General features: G+C 45.3%; 1 protein-coding gene across 3 annotated transcripts in view; it reads left to right on the top strand.

Annotated features, from left to right (window-relative positions):
* The window catches only part of ARHGAP40 (Rho GTPase activating protein 40), a 46,547-nt gene that overhangs the window by 5,707 nt on the left and 17,976 nt on the right, over positions 1-22,864 (top strand). For 2 of the 3 annotated variants that reach the window (XM_054845361.1, XM_054845360.1), the window contains exon 2: positions 20,822-21,024. In XM_054845361.1, coding sequence (XP_054701336.1) covers positions 20,844-21,024 — 181 coding nt within the window. In that variant the 5' untranslated portion in view covers positions 20,822-20,843. Of the gene's footprint in view, positions 1-11,225; positions 11,644-20,821; positions 21,025-22,864 lie in introns of those variants that run through there. The other variant, XM_054845359.1, reaches the window with a different exon arrangement.

Genomic DNA, 22,864 nt, shown 5'->3' with positions numbered 1-22,864 from the left:
CATCCTGGTCTGGCTTCTGTTTTAACCCTGCTTTAAGCAGGAGGTTGGATGAGGTGGTGACCTGAGGAACCCTTCGCACGTGCTTGTGACAGCGAGTGTAAACCGCTCTGGGGAACAGTGCCCTTCTCTGCCTGCACGGAGCAAAGGACCCCCAATCCTTTAGTGCCTCGTTAAAAACCACTGTGGGACTTTCACTGAGTGGTTCTGCTTTGGCTGGGTGGGGAGGGAACGGAAGGTTTCATGCTGTACGCTCTTAGCTTTTTTTACCCCTGAAAAGTTGGAGGCTACAATGCATGACCAGAATATGGTATAGTCTAGCTTCGTATGTCTTTCAGGCTCTCAGTTCAGCAAAATGTTTGCTTAATTGGGGATGTTATGGCCCATGTGCTTCGATTCCAAGCAGTTTAAGTGCTTTCAGTTGGAGACATAAAAATGTCTTAGTTGTGACATGGTGTTTGAGCCTTCCTGCTGCAGATGTAAAATCCATATGGCACTGAGTCTTAATTGAAGCATGCTGGAGTTATTTTTCTTCTGCAACATATTATATGAAATATTTTTTATGCAGCTGGCTTGAAAAGATTACCCTTAATTAGATATTTCTAATCAGTTAAGGCTATTCCTTTCTGTAATGCTGTTCCTTTCTAAGAAACATGATTTTGAGTTATATAAGGCACTTAGATTTGATATTCTACTTATCAAATGTAGCCTGTAGGATTTATTCATTATGTTATGCCATGGACTTTAGGTAGAAGTCGTTCACTGCAGCATTGTTAATTGTGTGGGCAAGTCCCTCCAGGTGTGTTGAGTAGTGAAAAGCTTGCTGAAATCAGAACCTGTTGCTTGAAAAGTCAGGTCTCTAACTAGGTTTTTGATCCAGATGTTTATAGTACTTTCTGGTACTTGCTGCTGTTTGGTAAGACCGTTAGGTCATTTTGCAAGGGAGTGTGTTTTGTGATTGCGAAGAAGTTTAGAGAAAGAAATACAAAAGCTGATGTGGCTTAAAGCATATTCCCCAAAGTAGATTACTCCAAGAGTCTGGAATGTGTTGGTGGGAGGCTTCAGTTTTAGTGAGATGTTGCTCCATGCATGCAGGAGTCCTTCCCCTCCTAAATAATTGTTTCCATCTGCATAGCCTATTCCATCAGCCCCAGGGCTGCTAGTGCCTGGACTGTGAGCTGTCTGCAAAATTTGGGTCTCTTGTAAAAATGAGGATCTTTCTCACTAAATCCTCTGTGCTAGCTATGTATGAAGGAAACTTAGCTGTTGTCATACAGAAAAATAACAGGGCAAGCCCCACTGTGGGTACCTTTTAAAATAAGCAACAATTCTGGTCTGTCTTTCATGTCCTTTTAAATTTTTAGAGGGAGAAGTTTTGGGACCCTCGAGTGTTATTGCATAGTGTCTGCCAAGCCTCTTGTTAATTCACTGGTTGTCTGAGAGTTGTTTAGTTTTTATATAATATGATTTTTGTTCCATCTATGGTAACCTACAATGTTCCTGGCTACTTGAATTGAATACTGTGGCTTATGGTCTGTGAGATGTCCACATGAACATACACGCTCCCATCATATGGTGGAGCCTGAGCGTAGGAAATGATACGGAATGCAACATTTAGTTGAGACCTCTGCGTTTCAGTAAACAACTTGGCTGAGACCCAAGCACACTTCCAGTGCATGAATTCCTGTTTGTTGATTTTTGCAGCACTAATGTACTTATCCCTTTGTCCTCTTTTGCCCTTTTTTTAGAAGGTTCCTTCTAGGATGATGGACTCAGCAGTGGAGGTTGGTGCCACCACGTGTTACTGCTATGTGTGTATTGGGAAGGGACTGCCAGGAAGGTGGTGAGGGCAGTGGCAAGAGCCTGCTCGACCATTATACGCTTACGGTTCAGCAGTAGCAGAGCAGGCAGCCTGGGTGTTGATGAAGTAGTGACAGCAGACTCCCGAGCAAGAGTCATCATTTTATACTTCTCAGTTATCCCTGCCTGGGTCACCTAATGCAGCATGGGAGAGACCTCATTCCCAGTACGAAACAGCGTAATGGCACCAATGCAGAGTACTCTTCACTCCCTTCCCTCCACACTCTTCTCCGTTGAAGGGTCTCGTTTCTGCATTAGTTGAGGTCACTTAAGTGCCTGTTTCCTGGAGGAAGTGGCATGACAGATGTCTTCCTTGCCCTCCAATTTTTGGTGAACCTTCACTGGGTTTAGCCTGTGGTGGACATGGAGAGCATACGCACATGGAAGGGAAGTCCGTCTGGTGGGGGCTACTTTGGAGCCCTGCTAGTTTGGGGCAGGAAGAGGCTTTGGCATGATGGTTCTGAAGCTCGTGTGTGAGGCTGTCTTGATCACGATGGTTACCATTCAAGTGCTGTCAACTTAAAACTTTGTCACCGCTGCTGCCAAATTAACAGTTATGCTGGAGTCCTGGGAGCTCAGGTTTCTCAGTGTCTCTGTATGTACACAATTGAGCATGCTGCCAGTGCTTGAACCTCCTTTTCTCCTGCTTGATCATACTTCTGACAACCCTAACCAAGTGACCAAGACTGGCAAATGAAAGTGGTGTTTCTTGTCTTGAGGGTGCTGTTTGAGTTCTAGAGGGAAAACAGGAGCCTGTAACTCTTGCAAGGTCCATAGCAGGTGGCCAATATATAATGGAACTGGAAGGATATCCTCTTTAGGCCACAAATAAATACAGCTTTGCTGATGAAAGTTGTTTTTCTCGGTCAAGGTAAAGCTCAGACAATGTTACTGTTTGAAAACAGCAGGGCTAACACAGTGGAAGGAAATCCTTGCATGCCTCATAGCGGAAGGTAGATGTGAAGCTGCAATATATACATCCCTGCAGCTGATCTGATACACGGTTGTTTTGGTCAAATATTCCAGAATCCTGGAGTCACTCCAGCTTGTGCATAAGAAGGGTAAAAGTAGATAAAGGTAACAGCTGTATTTAGATGCAGTATTTCCTTTGACTAATGGGAGAGGAAGGACACCTCCTGGGAGCAGTCCTTCCAATGATATCCCTAATCCAAGAGTTTCAGAGTTCATTCACTTCATGCTTCCTACGCTCTCTCAGCCAGCGCAAAGCAGGCGTGAAGCTGCCGGATGTTTGCAGGCCAGGAAGAGTTTGGACCAAGCACAGAGCTGCCAGGTCAGTTGGGAGAATTCAAGGCTTTATTAAATACGAGCACGTATGGTGGAAAAAGCTTTTTGGAGAATGGCTTTTTGTAAAGCTTATTCTAGCCGCAATGATGTGTTAGCGGGAAGAGAACCTAACTGGGGGAGGGGGGGGGAGAGGAGCAAATCTGTCAGTAGGACCAAGGAATTGCTTCTTTAAGGCTTTTCTGTGAACTCTGCTAGTGAGGTCTGTGCAATTTTGTAATGGATTAGCATTACCTCATTGTCAGTGTCAACAAAGCAGATGGTGAAAACTAGTCTTGGTAAAGGCCAAGCTGCCGCTTGGTTGCTCGCTGGGGATCTATGAATATCACTTAACCCTATATGAGTACTTTTTCTGACAGTAGTGCTGAGTCAAGTGTCATGGTTCATTTGGACTCTCAAAGTTACAGGAGGGTGTACCCTGTGACTCCAGTTTTATTACATGAAATCATTAGGTAAAAATCAAACAAGGGTTTAGTCCCCTTTCAATGTAACTTGTTAATTCTCTAATTCATTACTTCATTAATTCACTAACTCATGTGCTTATGAGGAAGCCAGTTTCCCAGGTGATGGTGAGAGTCCTCATCCTTCCTCCTCTGTCATGGTGCAGGTGTCCCAGTAATCACAGTAGGAAGTCTGGGAGCCTCAGCAGTGCAGACGCTGATGGGTCAGCTTGAAAGCTTTTAGGGTAAGGTGATGTACGTACACCTCTTCCATCATGGAAGTTTGGTTTCTACCATTCCTGTGGGTTGTTCCAGTTAATTCTGAACAGTTTTAGTCCTATCAGAAACTGCCCAACTGTTGCTTTTGCACAGCTGCAAGGACAGTAGGTCTTATCTCCTCCTCTCCTTTGTACCTGGCGTACGTGCAGCTCTTGCTTTAGCCCAGTGGTGCTGCTCCCAGCATAGGTCAGGCTGAGTTGTGTGTTGGGCCAAAACCTGAGCAGGAGTCGAGTGAGCAGGCACAGTCAGGTGATGCCTGTGTTGGAAAATGTCCATTGTCCAAGTTTGGTTGCTTAGACCAGCCTGGTTAAAACGTAGAGTCCTGAATGTCAGGTGATGGTGATGAGAGTTCATCAGACTTACTAGAGCTGTGAGGTAAAACGTAGTTGCTATAGTTCATCTGCTTGTGTATATGTCTTTAGATTTACTTTATGAAAGCTCTGTAGTTTTTCAACTCACCTGTGAGTCTGAATTTAATTTCTGCTGCTTTAACTTGGATTTGACAGTGCTTATTCAGTGGATGATCTATGTGATGTCGTCTTTTTGCCTTTGCAATAGCACCGTGTTACTCTGCACTTGCACGGGTGTAAAATGAAGAATAAAAATCTGTCTTGCAGCAGCACTTGACATTGATACGCGTGACTTCCTATGTCTGATCTTCTCTTTGGCCCTGCAGTTAGAGCAGTGGGGTTTTAAATAAAAGCAAACAGTGTGTGGGGATTTATAGGCACTACTCTGGTCTCTGACTGACCTTTGAGATGACCTTGTACCACGACCCTCACCTGCCCTGTGTTGTTCTTCCTTTAAATCCTGCACTACAAAGCTGTTTGGACATGTCTGTAGCAAGCTCTTCTAAATCCTAGATCATGCCTGCAATCTCCTGATCCTGGTTTTCATGAAGACTCGTGTAATTAAACTTTGTCATGAATATTGTGGAAAAACAAGCTCTCTCCTAATGAGTTAACAAACTCTTGACTACTAATAGCTCTGTAAGAGCTGTGAGCTGTATTGTGCAATCAGGCTCAGCATCTCGAGCAGTTTTGTTCCAGCTGTTGTGTCATTTATAGATGAAACTAGTACAAACAAGCTCTGTGTGGTGACTTCAGAGCAGGGTGCCAGCATAGCAAAAATAGTGACAGCTGACTTTTTTTTTTTAAGCAGCCCTGTTCTGTTTCCGTCCCAACTCTCTTCTTGAGGACAAATGGGGAGAATGCCCATAAATATAAATTATGGGCCACTTGTAATCTTTCCACACACAGAGAAGTTTGGGTTTCTTCTGATGGATCTGTTAGTGCTGAAGAGATGACAAAGTAGAACGGAAGCCCGTTGGGATAAATGATGGCACTTTTGACTACAAGCACAACTGTTGCTTATGAGGGGAATAATTGGCACTTACTAATGCCTGGCTGCTAAATAAGAACTTCTGCTACTAGGCTGTGTTAAATTGTCTTTTTATTTTGGAAATAAATGATTGAGCAACTGGGATCTGTAAAAATGCTACTCCCTTTGAGAGAGGGGTATCGTTCTGTGTCCCTGCTCAGAGGCTGGTGGATGTCCTACCCACGAATGAGTGCAGTGGCATTTTGTTCCCAGGTAAATCCCTATATCCACCTGTGTAGGGACAATGTATGGGGATCTTTTTGGTAGGTATTTTGCTCTGGATCTTGGATTTTGGAGTGTTTACGTAAGTGGATTTAGTTTTTATTGTAATCGTTCAACAAAACAAGCTTTGATAACACAGAGGGGGTTCCAGCCTAATCTCTGAAGCAGTTTCAGCTAGTCTGACCCAAGATAAAAACTTCTGGGGAGATTTTTAAAACTATAAGATATTGAATTCTATCAGAAAAACCCTAAAGAAGACGTTGCTTTGAAAACTGCATTTGTACTTAGTCCACGCTCTGGTTTTGAGGTGTTTCACTTTTAATCTTAATAAATAGCTTAGTTGTGTAGGTATGATCTGGTTACTCCTACTTTTCTCCTCTTGTCTTACCATCCTTGCTAAAACTCTACCTTATCTGAGTCAGGCTATCAGTAGCTATTGTTTAGCTGTCTCATCACCTTGGTAGCTCTGAACCATTCGCTTCTATCCTGATCGTGGAGCCATGCCATGTGCATGACTTCTGCTCTTTCAAGAGTGGATGTTTGGCATTCTTTAGGCAGCAACTCCTATGGGATGCCCAAAAACACACTGACTCATGCTGAGTTCAGCCCGTGGAGCCCATCCCGCTGCTTGTGATTATGGTGCAGGAAATAAACAAGATGACAAGCTAATCTATCACGTCTTTGGGCTGAGAACTGGGGCAGCGGAGTAAGATAGTCCATTCCTGATGCTCTGTTTGTGGCTCTGTTGCCCCATCCATGTCCCAGAAGGGAACAGAAAATTCAACTTACAAAAATCAAAGTGAGGTTTGTGAAATGAGCTGGGATGCGAGCTTGGGAATTTGAGCTCTTACGTGTTCTTTTTCTATGAAAATTAAGGAGGTGCAAAGTGCTCCGTGAAGGTGGTGCTGGGGTTAAGCTCTGCAGCGTGCACTCGGGTCCCATGTGAGCTTGACTGACGTGGCTGGGATGAGACGGTGGTTACTCACTGCAGCTGGAGAAGGAACTGACTGCTGATCCTTTGTCCCGTCTGCCGCTCTTCTATCGCACCTTAGAAATGATGTGTAGCACTTTGTCAGCTGGCTGCACTGACAATAGGTCCCTGTGTTTAAAGGAAGTGAACAAGCAGCTTGATGGTTATTAATCCGGTGCCTGTCACTTCGTTCTGCCTTGAGTGTCCAGCAAGAAAGGTATGGTTTCTGCAAGGCACAGCACTCAGTAGATGTCAGGCACGTGTTTTGATAGGGAGGTAAACAAAGTAGTCCTCAGAAACCCGCTAAGACTTCTAATTTTGTACAGTTTCAAAATGCCCAGGAGGCAGAAACATATTCAATTTAAATTAGTAAGTCTTGGTTATTCATCAGAATAAGTGTTTTTGTGCATTAAGAATAGCTGCTGTGTCTTAGCGCTTCCTCCCATTGTTACAGCTCTTCCCTGAGCAGTGGAAATGTTTTGGGTGATTTAAATTACATTTACAGTAGAAATTATGTTTAAGTAACTTTGCAGTTTGCTTATCTAAATATACATCTGTGTCTAAAGAGCGTATGATTTTTCCCCCCCTCCTTCACTCCCCCAAGCCATGACATTCCTGAACCGGGTGGGCAGCTGGAGGCAGTCGTGTACCCAACCACCGGCCCGTGTCTGGTGGAGATCTCTGCTCAGAGCTGCTGTCCTGCTCTGCTACAGCATCGCATCCTGCCAGGTGCCAGGGGTTCCTCCTTTGCCCAATGTTTTTTTTCTTTTTTTCTTAGATGTGAGATTAACAGGCCTCTGTGTGCTTAGGTAGCATCTGTTGTCACTGTTTGTCCACCGCCTGCAGTTGTAATCCTCTGTTTGTTACAACTCTTGCCGGGCTAAAGCAGATTATGTGCTCTGACATACAGCTTGCTGGGTTTTAGAGTGAGCAAGGTCAGACCGTTCACCATTGGGTCTGAGCCACCCAAAGCAGGGGTAGAGCAGGGAGGGTCAAGGGGATGACGCTGAGCAGTTGGGGAAGGTGATGCTTTCCCTCTCCACTTGCGCGTGCCCCAGCTCCCATGGGCATGCCTGTATCTCTCCCAGTAGGATGACAAATTAGGCCTCGTCTCGTGAAGCAGTGTCGTGAGCAGAAGCACTTCGCAGGGTTGGAGTGTTGCTGTTTCTTGACAGCTGTTGGGCTGAGATGCTGGTTTGATCTCTCGGGGCAGAGCCGAGCCAGCTGGAGTTGCGGGGCTGGGAGCTGGTGCGGTTACCCAGACGTGATTGCGGCTTAGCGCTTCGCCCCGGGCCACAGCCTGGGTGCTGCCTCCCTGGCAGACTGGGAACAAGCTGGGGCTTGGATAATCTCACCGCCTCGGTGACTCCAGAAACTGTAATAATCTCTTAATCTTAATGGGTCCACGTGATGGATAGGTAGCGCTACTTGAGGATTTCTTGATATGTGATGGGGTGGAGGGGGGATAAATTATTTTCAGGCTTTGCTAATATTATGTACTCTGGAAAAATAAACCTGCTGGGGGAAAAAAGGATTGCATGTTAGGGATTTCAGCTACATTCATGTTTTCCCGTTCTGCTTCACATTGCAGTGTCTTTCACTTGCATTTGATTTTCGTGGTAACAAATTACTTTGGAGATGCCTGCAAAATGTAATGCTGCCGTAAGATCTTGCGATGCAGCTCATGACTGTTGTGTTCAAGCCCACCCGAAGGCACTGATGCTGAGCTCTGTTGGGCAGTGTTCAGAGGCAGGTCTCCCAGGCTGGTGGGGTCCCTGCGCTCTGGCAGAGGACTCCTGTAGTTTTTTGGTCTCCAGCCTGCACGTGCTTTGCCCAGCTGAAATTCCCGATTATCCAAAAGCATGTTGGATGTTTTTGCCTCTCCTTTTTGGTCCTGAAAAAAATCAGGTTTACTGAGCGAGCCAAGTCATGTCAGCTTGGCAGGACATGTAGATACCTTCAGAAATAACTCGTGCAGTAAAGCTGTGACGATAACAGCGCTGGGTCTGTACCAGTGAGTCATTTGAACTAATTGGCTGCTGAGAGCATTGGTATGTCTCTTTGTCTCCATGTTTGAGTAAGATTCAGCTCCTGTGATCGAGATGATCTCGTCCTAGTGAGCTTGGCTCATCTCTAATGACTCCAGGAAGACTGTCCTGGAGCATGAAACATGCTGGAGAGCTCGAAACTAGAGTTGGAATATTTATCCTGATTCACTCCGTCCGAAAATGCAGACCCAGCTGGCCTCATGTCCTGTTCTGCCACCTCTTTTCTCACAAGCTAGGAAAGAAACTTGCTGATTATTCCTCTCAAATGCCATGAATAACTAAAGTCCAGACAAGAGTGAATATCTGAAAGGCTGTAGATGATAGTGCAGCTGGTATTATCTACCGAGATCTTAAACTTTCAGTAATGCTTGTGTACTGCTTTAAATGAGTAATGAAAGCTGAATGTACTATTAAAAAATTCTGTTTTCATTCTGGATACTTTAAATTTGTCTCAGCTGTGCAAAAATCCCAGCTGAATTATTACTGCTGCATTAGAAACCTGCAATGATGAAGCTCATTCATACAAGCGACTGGCAGCCTGCTTGCCTGAAAATCTGCCTGTCAAAAAGGAGAAGCAGCTGGCTGATGTTATTAGAAGAAATGTAGTGAGAAGGAGCATAGCTGAGGGATAAAAGAAATGCAGTTATGAGCTACTGTGCCCATCTACTTGCAGTACGGGCAGCTTCAATGTGCTTTGCATACAAGAGAAGGAATGGCCTGAGACCCAACCACTTGTTTCAGGGCATGGTGCGCTTGGTGGGAAGCCTTTTGGAAAGGCTCGGTGATCCCTGGGGAGAAATAACACTTTCCCGAGTCTGTAAAAACAGTAAAGCTTAGAGAGCTGCATCTCCTCTCACAGATGTTTTTGTTGTTGTCCCTCCTTGCTCTCCCCTCCCATGTCTCAAACCCTGGCCAGCTTGTGTGGTCACATACGATGGCGTAGGCTTCTGTCTGATGTAGCTTTGCAACAACTATTGCCTGTGTACCTGAATAAAAGTATCAGAACTGTTTTGATTTTCTTCTTGCACGCTGGTAAGCTCTTTAGTATTGCATGCATTTTTTTTATAGTATGCTGCCTATGTATAGTTCAGTGCTGTTGTAAAAGCTGCGGCTCGTGGACAGGCTTTTGTTAGAACTGAATTTCACGAGCTGACATTCTTCCAGACTGGTATGTTCTGCAGTTTATCCTGGTTTGCAGCTGATGGAGGAGAAGCTAGACGGGTAACCTGAGTTTTTAATTTGATCCCTTATGATTTTTATTAGGATCACTTGTAGTGAATAAGCTAAATAAGAAATGTAACGCACAATGCGTATGCAAGGCCTGTGGGTCTATCTGGAACAGGAGCGAGCCGGGGGAAGCCAGCTCTAACTCCAGCTGTACACAAGAGCTTTCCGACAGGCACCTTCAGTTACCTGGAGAAAGACCCACCTTCATCACGGTGGCTCCTTCTTGCTGGAAAACTGTCCTCTTGGTTTGCTTCACAGTGTCTAAAATATGGGGGGAGGACTAAAACTTTGCAGGAATTTCGGGTAAGTAGAAAGGTGCGTGTGTGAAAAATCCCATGAATATTTTTGCACGTTTAGTGTGGGGAGTTGTAAGAGTCCAGACCAAATCACCCTCCCTCTGCCTCCCCGCAGGACTGAAGCTGTGCTGGGGCGCAGCTGAAGGCTGCGGGCTGGGGATGTGCCGTCCTGGAAAGTTGATGTCATTTAACGTAGCGCAGAGGGTGTTAATCAGGGATCCCTCCTGGATGCAGCCAGGGCTCTGCCTATGGGTAGGCTTGGGACAGAGTCTAATCCTGCCCTACGAAGGGCGTGAAGCGGGATCGTGGCGGGAGTTTGGGCAGTTGCGCAGCGTTTCTTCTGCCGCAAATCAGCTGCGTGTCTGCAAGGTGGGGTGAAAGTGCCTGGACTAAAGCAGTGATTGGAAAAGTAGCTGTATTTGTGGGTAAGGAACAAAACTGAGATGGCTTCTGTGTGCTTTTGTGAGGGATTGTGTCTGAAATAGCTGCAGCTGCCTTTTAAGCCGTTGCAGGCAAAGCAGGCTGAGCCATAGATCTAGTCTTACTGGGAATATTGGAAACAAGGAGTGGGGTTATTACGTGTGCTGGAGAAGCTTTGCATGTCTTCGTTAAGGAAACTTTAAATAAATGACTTGTTTGTCCCTTTAACTTCAGGATTATGAATAGCAAATGTTAGAGGAAAGGGAAGTTAGAGAAACACTGTGAAAGGAGGTTTGGTGGAGAGAATAACATGGAAAGAACAAAACCTGTTAGGATGGCAGGGAGATGGAAATTTTATTGCTTTAACCCTTCACTCGCTCGTGTGTTGCTGCTTGATGAGATTTTAAAGAGGGATTTGGATCTTGCAAAATATTCTCTGTGGGTGTTATGGGTTTACACTGCTCTTTCAACACCAGTGTCTTACATAGAGTTGGGATTTACTCACTGCTCAACTATGGCAGGAAATGCTGAATTTGCTTTTTTAATAACCACTCGAGTTTTTTGCTGTCCCCACCCCAAGTTCCCAGGCAGATACGTTGTGCTTTTCTTGAAGTTCTCTTACTTCAGAGAAGTACAATTTTGAGGAGCAATTATGCTGTTTGACTCCTCCTTCCCGGTGCTGCTTGTGGGAGTTACTTTTTCACACAGCTGAGGCTTGAGTTAATGTTTAGCAAGCCTTAACTCCAGCCCGGGCTTTGAAATAACTCCGTGCTGTTTTCTGCTTACTCCGAGGGCTGGATGCTGGCTGTGGGCTGTGTCCTTCAGCCCGCGTCCCAGGCGTGGGCGGCTCGGCCTCGGGCACCGCTGCCTTGAAGGCGCAGGTGGATTTACTGCGGCTTCTGCTCGGTCCGCCCGGGCGGGTGGATGCGGGGAGGGAGGAGAGGATGCTCACGGACACCCAGTCAGCACCCCGTGGGTGACAAGGAGCAGCTCTTCGTTATCAGCCGCGAGGCTTGGCAGCCGCTCCTCAGCCCGGCAGCGGAGGGGCACAGATGGACTGACCACCCCTCTGCTCCCCATCTGGACATGGACAAGTGCAGCCTGTGTGGCTCTGGGGCCACCAGAAGTGGGATCCCCAGGCTCCGGGAGGTGTTGGTGCCTGCCCGGGCAGCCAGCTGCGCCCGGCTCAGCAGCCCCGGCAGGTACGGAGCGCGGTCGCGGGGTACGGATGGATGGGGCGATGACCGCTCTTCCTCCGAAGGCAGGGCGTAGGGGTAGGGCAATACCTGGGGCAGCGTAGGTGGAAACAAGGTGCGTTTCCAGAGCTGAGCAGGCTATAACATGCTCTTTAAAACTGTGCTTTGACTGCCTGGATCATGAAATTAAACCTATTAAAATCCCCCTCCCCTTCTTTTTTTTATATGAACTTTCTAATTGGGATGAGTGCAGCAAGCTGTGGAAGCGGGACCTGGGGGGCACGTGCATGGCTGGGGGGGCTAAAACACAGACTGGGTGTTTCCTTGTGATTCGGTGGTAACGCTGCCCTGGCAGCTTGTGGGGTTTGAGGGCTGCTCAGGGATTTGTGGAACTGTATGAAGGTAAGAACCACGTATTTATAAATATTGCGCAAAGCGCACATGCTAAAGGAGACAACTGAAAATTGAACTACTTTGCTTGACAAATGCCGTACTGTTTGTGTGCTTAAATGACATTAAATGACTTAAAACTTCCTCTAACGTGTATTTGGATCAGCTTAGAAGTTGCACCAAGTTTCAGAATGTCTGCCTTGCTGCAGTAATCAAAACCTGTTGGGTTTGTGTGAATGTACTCACAGTGATTTTTATTTCTAACCATAGCCCCCGTTTTTGTGTTTGTCTGACTTCTCATTTTTCCTAGTCTGCTTTGACCTTGTGTGTAGAAGCAAGAAAGGAAATATCTAAAAGATCCCAGGCAAAATTTCAGATGTAAAAAACAATTTAATAATATTCTTAGGGGGAATGACACAGGAATAATATGGTAAATTACTTTAAAATTCCCTATGTGTAAGAGAACTAGACTAGCACCTTGAGTATTGCAGGGTTTCTTTGATAAAAATCAAAATATTCAGTAACAACTTATGTTTTTTGCCAAACAAGTTAGCCGAGTTCCAGTGTCTGTACTGGTGCCAGAACACCTCTGTGGTCAGGTCTGAAGAGGTGCTACCGCAGGAACCCTGAATTTGCTCACTAGCTTTGACCAAAACACTTAACTCCTACCTGGTGACAATTCACATCTGTTCATTCAGGACTCACCGGCAGGTGAAACGTGTCCTGTACGTGTATGTGCAACTAAACCTCTCTGCCAAGATTGACCCAAAACATGCTTATACAATAAGGCGATGATACGCCAACCATCCTGGGTTTTTAATTAATTGCCATTAATGACCGTTTAGTTTTGCAGCAGTAACTCTGGAATGCTTGTCGGTTCCCATTAAGGCACCTACCGGCTTACCCGGCGGTGGTGGGGTCGTGCCTCCAAAGCGCCGCTGAGAAAAAGCCGTAGCAGAGCCAGCTCGCCCTGCCTCGTGCCCCTCACCTCTGTCTTGTAATGCTTGTCGCACCCGAGGTGGCTCATGGCTGGGGTGGGTGGCCCTGGGCTCGCAGGTGGCACTCCAGTTATTAGCTGTAGAATTAGTTATAAATTTCAATCAGGGGAGGCTTTTCGTGGCAATGTGATAGCCAAGCACTTTGTCTTAGGTGTAGTAACTCTTACCTGACAAATCCAAGCAAGCAGTTTATGACTGTCTTTCCCTTCTCCCTGCATCCCTAGACCTCTCAGGCATGAAGCAGAGCTCGATTCCAGCGCATCTCTCAACCCTCCTTACTTTGTGCTGGTCAGCAGGTTACTCTCGTGACCTCTTCAAAGTCTCTTGCCTGTTGCCGTACATCTAGGCAACAACTTACAGTTACTCATTCTCTGCTGTGATGTAGGTACAGCTGGGAGAATGGGCTACGACAAGAAATGAGTTCCACCATCCTGATTTACTCTAAGTTCAACATTAAAGAACTTATAGGACAAATATTTAGTGCATGTGAATCTGTGCTTTTGTAAAAAGCCTTTGCCTTAATGAACAATCACACAAAAAATAAATTCACTGCCTTTGTACCTAGGATTCAAACACACTGGCAGGCTTTCCTCTGAAAGCCGTGTGGTCCCTCATCCCCTTTGTCCCTAAGCTGGGCAGCTGAGGTGCACAGGGGTTTAACATCCTGCCTAAAGTCACCGCAGTGATGGAAATAAAGGGTGTCTTGTCTGACGTAACGGTAGCGTGTTTTGAGGATGCTTTTAGTAACTGGAAGGTATTGACTCATTCTGGCCTCGGCAAAATCCCTGGCAGTGCGTGCTGCAGGGCTGTGACAGCCGAGTCACTAAAGGGCAGTGAGTCCGTGTCCGCCGCTTCCTGGGAATCCCGTGCACAGGCTGAGCCTCGCGGCAGCTGGAGGGAGCCCAGGGCAGCCTCTGTACTGAGGACGTGGTGATGGGTAAGAACAAGTACGCGGGAGCTCCCGTCTGTAGTGCTCTGTGGGTTTTGCGGCCCCGTGCAAACTGGTCTGTGGGTTTTGGCATCCTGGTGTCATGCTGATAGGTGGAACCTGAATGGCAGACTGGATCTTTGTGGCTGCTGGACGGACAAAGCTGCTTGTGTGTTTAGATGAATGTGGATTCAGTGGAGTGTGTGAGGATGGAAATAGGGATGAGGCTGCCACCTTTTAATTAATGATTCTTATATAATGATCCAATAGATCAGGCTTACCAATTCACAATTGCATTAAAGATCACAGTACTCAAAGCTTTGTTTTGGCCAGGTACCCCTTTCTCACAGCCGGATTTCCGTGTTGATGAAAGGCCTTTCCTGCTTGGCTTACCGTGCTAACGCAGGGAAAGTAAACGACGGGCTCGTCTGCAGTGACCTTACAGTGAAACAAAAAAACCACATACAGGGAGCGTGGCTTATGTCTTCTGAGGCCAAAACAAACTCTAGTGTGATGGGACAGACACCCAGCTAATAGACTAAACTAAACATGGCTTTGAATATTTTTAATTTGGCTGTATCTGCATGGGCTTATCAATCTGGTGTTTGTTCTGCTCTGAGTTTCGGTCTGAGACACCTCCAGGCAGATCTGTAATTACAGGCAAATTTTGCTATTCCTTAGCTTGCTTGTTTAGACCCTACTAGACAGAGTGGAGACAAGTCTACTCCTGATCAAGGCCCGAGACAGAGATGTCGAGATGGAGGTTCTTTGCCCTTAAATACTTTTATAGAAGCATTTATCGTCGGGTAAGTTATAACCCATGCTTTATTTACCTCCCAGTGCTGTGGTGGAGGTAACCTCTGGAGTTTGGGTCCATCACAGAAAGCGATAGAGGTGCTAAGCTCAAGCAACGTGTTACACCCAAGCATCAGGATTCAAGTCTTTCATCCACATAGCACTGAGCAAAGGATCGCTGCTTTGTCTTTCTGGTGCCGCTAGGGATGCCAGGACAGGAGTTGGGGAGTGCCTTGTTGTTGGGGTGAGGGAAAGCTGGATCTGGTATGAAATACTCCACGCATGCGGAGCTGGCTGGCACGTCCTCTTTATCGCTTGCAGAACAGGCTTCTTCAAAACAACCTTAAATGACGCTGCTCCCCAAGCTGCTTGCATAATGGCAGATCTTGATGAACCGATTGCTGTGTTATTGAAAACAAGCTGTAATCTTATTAGCAAATTGTAGTAGTGACATCTGAGCTATTCTTGCTGGTGCTATAGAGACAGACCTTCAAGTGTGCCGTCCCATGGGTGCAAAGTCCTTGATAAAATGCCTTAATGTGAACATAAGTGGTGATTGGCAGCAGTGCTATATAAAATAGCTTGGGCTAGAGGCACTGTGACATTTGTAGGGGATGCTCTCGGTCAAACTACTAGGTATATGAGCAAATCCTTTATGGTTAGAGATATGCAAAGATGTAGATCAGCAGTGGCAGCCTGCTTCTAAGATTGCTTTAATTCTGCTGCTTTGGTTTAGTTAAGCCAGGGAAAGTAAAGCATGGTAAGAGTATATCGGGTAAGTTAATGTTGATCACTGCCACAGCAATTTGGTAATTAGTCTGTCTTTACTTTTATGGTCTGGTCCAAGGAATTTGCACCAGCCATGTGCTTTTCATTTGCTCCTAAGAGTAACCTTCACTATTGTTCCTTTGCTGCTTGTTGCGGGGGGGAGGAGGGAATTGGCAGTCTGTGGCGTTTGTACTTTGTGTACAAAATTTGGAGGATTGTAGGAGTAACAAAGCCAGGCTTTAAAGATTTGCAATAAGGCTTGCTTTTGATTTAGAGTTTTGGTAGAAAAGTTGTGGAGCTTGTGTCCACAGGGCATCTCTTGGATAACTTTGCTGTGTTGGGAATGGAGTTTTGTGCAATTCTGTCTGGCTGTATAAAATAGCTGATTATGAATATTTCATCTAAAATTCCAATCAGTAGATTGACTTCTTTCATACAAGAAGTTATTCTTATGTTAACACTGATATCCTTGAAAGACTGAGGTTTAAGCTTCCAATAGTTTCAGTAAGCAAAATTATCTATATTTTATATAGATATAGCTATAGATATGTGACTTACTGCTTCAGGATTGTCTCAAGCTTTTCAAATACTCCTATCTGGCGTTTCTGGGTGCCTTCACCCTACTACATGACTTTGAACAAGAAAACCTATCATGTTGGTGGGCTGGTCTTGAGGTGATTCTTTCTCTTCAGAATTACCTACGCAGTTCTTCACTGGAGTTTAAGCTGCTTGCTCAGGGTGGGAACTTGGAAGCAAAGTGAAGAGGCCCATTTTTTTCTCCATGGACTTCTTTGTTTGTTTCTTTTAATCTTGTGCTTTTGTACCCATCAGTTGTCTTTGACCTTGAAGCAAATTGAAAGCCGGTATGATGTCCGTGTGTTGTGGCACTAACATATTTTTTGTTCTCTGACTTACTGTCTTTATCTGTCAAAATACTGCAACCAGTTGATAGAATAATTTCTCACTTTTTCCTTTTACGCTAGTGGTCTGAATTGCTATGATGCTGTGACTTGGTGGGCTGCTCCTAACTTGCTCTTGAGCTTAATTCAAACTCCTTTCATCTGTTTCTGTTTCATGTGTGCCTTTGTGCTTGCTCCAGATATTTGGAAATGTCTTTAAAAACTATGTGCTTGTATGTGAAAGGACTGCCTTGTATAGCTTAATTCTTCTGTTCTGCTTGCCTTTTTCTCATCTTAGTTTTTCTGGAAACAGTATTAAAGGAATTCCATTTTCTTGGCTTACACTTGTCACCTCCTGTTGTTTGAAATGCTTGAGAAGAAACCTCTTTATTCATCTGCTAGAGAGGTATTTCAATGAGGGAAGGATGTTAAGCAAGCAGTGAAGTAGTTTAGGCAGCTACAGATCCTTTGAGAAGCTCTTTGACAGGAATGAACAAATGCATAGCAGCAGTGTTTATTTTATTTTGACATTCGAAAGGACCAAAAGTTGCGTGAGTGTTGGCAATATATTTGCCATGTATTGACAGTATCTAGGAACAGATCAAAAACTACTCTGAGACTTTGTATTCTAGCCCAGGACCGGTGAGCCACCAACACTCAGGGTTATACAGGCATGCAAATCTTGCTCAGGGCTACCAGCGCTCTATGCGGAGAGGATTTATGGAAGAAATAATAAGAAAATGAACCATAAAGGTTCATGCTAGTCTAATTTCTCATAAATCTGCTGTTAATATTGTTAAGTTGGGGTTAGATTGAAGGTGACAGGGAAGTCAGCTGAATGAAGCTTGAGCCCCATTAAAACCGGCTCTGCTCTTATACAAGAAGAGAAGGTTGCATTAGGGTGGCGAGTCTTTCGACAGAGTCATTCCTTTATGGTTGCCCTTAACTAGATCTTTCTGCCAGTTTGCTTTTTGTCGGGTCAATTTTTAAAACTTTATAATCTTAAGCTTTTTGTTATGTTGGCAGTGCAACTGAGTGAGCTTGTTTATTCCACCTACTCTTTGCCCAGTTGCAACTGAGCGATTAACATTTTAAGCCAACAATCTACACTTTCAATCTAAACCGTTGCTATGTTTGTACGTCACAGATTGCCCTCCGTTGACTTGGGCATGCAATGAGGAAGAACAATCTCTTAGGTGCACTGAATCTAACGTTTAACCTTCCACCTGAGTAGTTGGATCTGTAAAGCACTGTGCAGTGTGTTCAAGAAAAAATGTATTTAGACCAGAAAATAAAATATTTTCTAAATTTAAAGGCCTGACTTTGCTTTGGTGTTGTCCTGCGAGACAGGAACAAGGACACGAGCTTAGGACTTGTAGAGCTGGGCTTTGGATGCTGCTACTGCTATGTAGAGCTGCTATGTGACAATAGCATCCTGCATCTTGGTGAAATAGGGTTTGGTGTATCTCTGTGAGGTTCTTGAGGAAAAAAAAATTAGGATGGCTTTTGGGCTGTTTGCACAAGTAGTTCAAATATGGCTCTCCTAGAGCAGGCATGTAGCGTGTCTGGTGGTGGAACTTTTTGGTGCAAGCACTACTAGATCATCTGTGTTTCCAGCTGTGGAAGGAAGCAAAATAACTGTGGGTGGTACAGAAGCACGGGTCAGAGTGGGATAGGGGTCCAGCAGTTCGCTGTTGTCTGGCAAAACTATATCCTTGCACCAGTACTATGTTGTCTTGATATGGACTGAAGGTGCTGGTAGATCAACAATAGCTGCTGGCAAGGCTATAGCCCAAAATCTGGACTGAAAGGATGTTGTGACCCTTCTCAGGTGTGCACCAGCAATATGCCCTAATGCTTTAGACAATTATTATTCCACTTGGTCATAGCATCTCCCGGACTAAAACTTGTGCTCAGGATCTGGTACTGGGTAAGTCATGCAGTGCGTTTTAGTCAAGAGTCTACATTTCAAAAGAGCTGAAGACTGTATTTATATTGGCTTAAAATGTTGGGTTTGTTCCAGGCAGGCCTGTGGCAGGTGTGGGGAAGGGATTGACATACCCACGTGTGACACGCAGGTTTGCTGCAGAGCTCGTGTGTTGGGTGCAAGCTGCGGCTTGGGTCTAGGGTAGGTTCTGCTGGAGCTGCAAACCTGGGTATAAGTGCTGTTCTGGTGTGAATCCATGGAGATTTCTGGGATACTAGACAAGCCTGCTCTATGCCATGAAGGAAAGGTACATTTTAGAGCTGCTTTGATCTGTGTAACCTAGATCCCACGGTAGCATAGTGCAATAACTTAGGGCAAGAAGAGTGGTTGTGTGCCTGCTGAGGGCCTTTAGCAGAGCAATTAGGAGAGCTTGTAAGATGCCTCCTTAGCTTGTGTAGTGCTGTGCTTGAGGAGACTGCTCTTTAGTGCAAGTTCGGCCGCCAGTGGTTCTGCCACTGATATGGCCAAAAACAAGCGCCTCAAGATAATCTAAAATCCTCCTTCTAGTTTCATGTTGCAAGTGATAATTTCTATTGACTGATGTGTAATACAATTCTCCTGAGATGTCATGGCAAGGTATTAAGCAGTCTTTTTGATGCTAGCAAGGTAGCTTTGTATAAATCTAATCCTCTTGGCTGTCAGCAAATGTGAGAAAATAGAGAGGAGTACTAAAGATGAACAGTTAATGCAAGGAATGTGATCTAAATTTTTAACTCCTAATGAGTAAAGATATAAGTAAAAAGTTAAAAGGGGAAATAATGATTTGGGATGGTGGCTGTAGTAGAAATGAGAGAGATGGGCATGAACTATGAAAGTTAAAAAAAAAAAAAATCTTAGACTGACTATTTAAATGCTCTACCAGGTTATAAAGTAGCATCTCAACTGGAGGCCTGTATTTGGATATCCAGGAGTAGAAAAGGGGAGTGGGAAAGGTGGGGATAGGTACTAAAAAAGCAGACCACCTCTTCCCTTGTCAGAGGTGGGCTGGGTGGCGTAATAGCTCTTTTCGCTGTTTCACTTTTGTGTTCCAGTAAAACAAAACCCACCTTATTTTGTTCTCAATGCCGTTGCTGGCTGCAGATGTTCCTGGAGTGGTGGTTATTGCTTTAGGCCTGACCTTTAGAAGAGAAGGGCTGCCTGTGTGCATGTTTAGAAAAGGTATGAGCATAATATGCGTGGACATGTGTACCTGTAAGTGCAGAATATCCTACAGGCCTCTGAGTTGGTAGATATTCAAATTTAGTCTTTTATGACTTGAAATGCTTCTTATAACAGAAGCAAGTTAATGCCAGAACTGCTAATAATGGCTTTCCGGAATGCAAGGAACTAAAACTTTCCAGATATTTTGCCATCTATAACTTTCTAAGTCCTTCCAGAGTTGGGAAGCTAAATTGCATTTGGTGGTTGTTTTGTTGTCATGGTTTTCAAGGCACAAGACTTCATCTGCTTTTTTTCTGCTTTATTTTTTTTGTCATGAGACTAGAAAGCAATACCAATCTGTGTTTGGTGGTGGCTGTTCACAGGTGTTTTTCAGCCACCCGGAGTTAGTGTAGTGTGCGGTCTCTTTAATTTTGTGTTCATGAGTTCAACCATTGAGGTGTTTCACAAGTAGGTTCCACTTATCCCTTTTTTTAAGTCTTTGAAGAAGATATACAGCAGGGTTTAAATGGCTTGCAACTCTTTGAAGTGAATTCAAATTCATTTTAGGAGAGGCATTATTTTATGAACTGATGAGAACCTCACCACTTTCTGCAGAGAGGTTGAAAGCTGAATGAGGCCAGTCAGGGACTTTGGCTGCCCATGAATGTATCAACAGGGTGGTAAGAAAATTCTGTATGTTTGAGTTTCCCGGGACACTTGTGCTGTTTCATAGCTGAAAAGTCTGGTCTGGGCAGGAAAAGAGTGCCTCAAATATCAGAGTTGTTTATTGCAGGAGCTGAAGTGCAGGAGATGGAGCTGTGCCGGTTTTTGCATATGGAGGACAAGCCTACCAGGTTCAGTCTGCGGCGGCTGGGAGCTGTCAGGCTTGCAGTGTATGCCAGATAATCCAAACACATGTGCACCGCGCTTGAAACATCTTGGTTGTCGGTGAATGTAGAGGGTATCTGTGCATGTTTGCAGGGGAGTCTTGGAAGCAAGTGTGGGAGTGGTGGGTGGTGTCGCAGACGTCACTGGAAGGACAGATTGGAAAACCCGTGTTGATACTGTGTCATCTCACATGTTTGGTCAGCAGTTTTTCCCCTACTCTAGGGGATTTGATCCCAACTGCATCTGTTATTGCTAAATACTAACCAAAGGAAGTCTAGCACTTACCTCTGTTTGGCTTTTATTGTAGTCATTAATCAATGAAGACCGCTGTATCGTGAGTGTCTGAATACGCGTAGACTAATCTCTCTCTCCTTATTTCTTCCTTTCTCAGTGCCAGAAATTGCCCTTGCAAAATGAGCCAACTTCCTCCAAGGAATCCTTTGGCATCCTCAGTGTCAGACGGCACGGATTGCAGGGTAGAGTCTGTGGACAACTTGTCAATGGACAGTTTTTGGCTGGAAGTAGAGAACATTAAACAGAGCGCTGAAGCTGAGCAAGAGGAATGCAGCCTTGCAGATGTCAAAACACAAGAGGGTAGGTTGCCAAAAATGTCATGAGGGAGGGGAGGAAGATGAACATCTTGGAAAACTTGCTTATGCACCTGAATGATTTAGAAGCATGTTGGAATATGGTTGGAATATTACTAGTCAAATCAGATATATATTTTTTTTTTTCATTGGGTGGTGGATAGCGCCCTGCAGAAGGGGAGTGCTGGCCTGGCCTGGTTTCAGCTTCTGAAACAAAGCCAACTCTAAAAGTCGGTCAGGAGTATGTTCAAGGCTCCAGATTTTTTTTCAAACACTTAGTGGGGGCTCTCACTCCCCATGCAAATGGCTGCATGGTAAATGTGCTGTGATAGCTGACGGTGTTTGGGAAGGCTGGTTTGTATATGTGGTTCTGAGATTTCATCGTAGTGGCTTTTATGAGAGCTGCTTTTGTGGAAGGCAACTTCCCCCCCCCCTCTAATTCACTAATCAAGAAACCATAATAAACATCCAGAATGGCTTCAGTCCATCCACACAAGGTTTTTTTAACATACCTCCTTTCTTTTTTCCTCTTCCTTTCTTTTGAAGACCGCTTCATGCGCATGGGGTGTTTCTAATGGGCTTTCTGTAGTGCTGACATTATCCAGTATTTTGGGATAACTGGAACGCAGACTGATTTCCTTTTGACGTGGGAGGTACAACCTCCTGGTGTGCTGGAGGGATGAGAAACCTTGATAAGCACCCAGCGATCCCGCAGGTCAGGATCACACATTTTCTGGGTTAATTTTGAAGAATGTGATTTAGTTGGCCGTACATCCTTTTGAATGGTCGGGTTTGCAGCCTGTACTGCCTACAGCTGTTGTGCTGGCCTGATCTTGAGAAGGACCCAGGTATGTAATGGGGAAACGTTTGAGTGAAAGTCCCGGTGGGCTGCCGTGCTTGGGAAGGGTAAATGGCTCTCCTGGGTGTTAGAGGGGGCTCTGGAGAGCGGGGTGGGAAGATCATCATGCATGTCTGCCATAGTAGGCAAGATACGGTAAACATTGAGGGTCTGCTGTTAGTGTCCCTGCCGAAAGGATGTAAGTTTGTTTTTTAGAACTGGAAGAGATGCAAAAGTGACTCAGAAAATGAGCGCGCCAGGAAGGAGACTCTGGGAAAGAGGCAATGCCAGGAGATGAAAGACCGTCTGGGGTATCTGAAACACTGATATGCTAGAGGCAATTCGATTACTGTGTGTAAGCAGGGACACAAGGAAAAGTGTCTTTTAATGCTGTATATTAATCTAGCAGGCAAGAGCTGACTGCTTAATTGGCCATTGAAACCAGACAGACTCGAAATAGTGCTCCGAGTAGCGAAGCCTTCCCAGCAGGCTGGGGAAGGAGGTGCGGCACGCTCACATCCTGGTGCCTTCTGCAAAGGACCTTAGTCAAATAAGTGTTGTGCTAGAAGCACAAGTAGCGAGGGGGAACTTCAGATGGTGTGGATGCAGGAAGCTGGACTTGGCTGGTGCCTTCTGGCTTTCATGTCTCTGCAATTTATGGTTGGAGCACCGCCAGGCAGCAATGCTGCACGGAGGATTCGAGGCTCCTTGGAGCCAAAGGCACCATCGCTCTTTGCATAAAGCACAAGACAGCGTGCTCAACCTGACAAATAGCTGATCGTAATTGCAGTACAGGGACAGTGTGGAGGCTACGTGTCGATAAGGTGTTGCAGAAACGCTGACCCAGTTGGAGAATGCTGGTCTCCTGTGCAAACCCTGTGTAAGGGGTGGCGTAATGGGAAGCTGCTTGTGACCTGGTGTTAGTGGGAGGCCAGTGTGTAACTTTGCAGAACTGGGTCAGCAGAAAGACGCTGATGATACTTGTGGCCTCACTAATGCTTGAAGGATG

Source organism: Grus americana, chromosome 17 (assembly GCF_028858705.1).
Source record: "Grus americana isolate bGruAme1 chromosome 17, bGruAme1.mat, whole genome shotgun sequence".
Taxonomy (NCBI): Eukaryota; Metazoa; Chordata; class Aves; order Gruiformes; family Gruidae; genus Grus; species Grus americana.
Note: the sequence above shows the minus strand (reverse complement) of the source record. Positions and strands in the feature narration are given on the sequence as shown.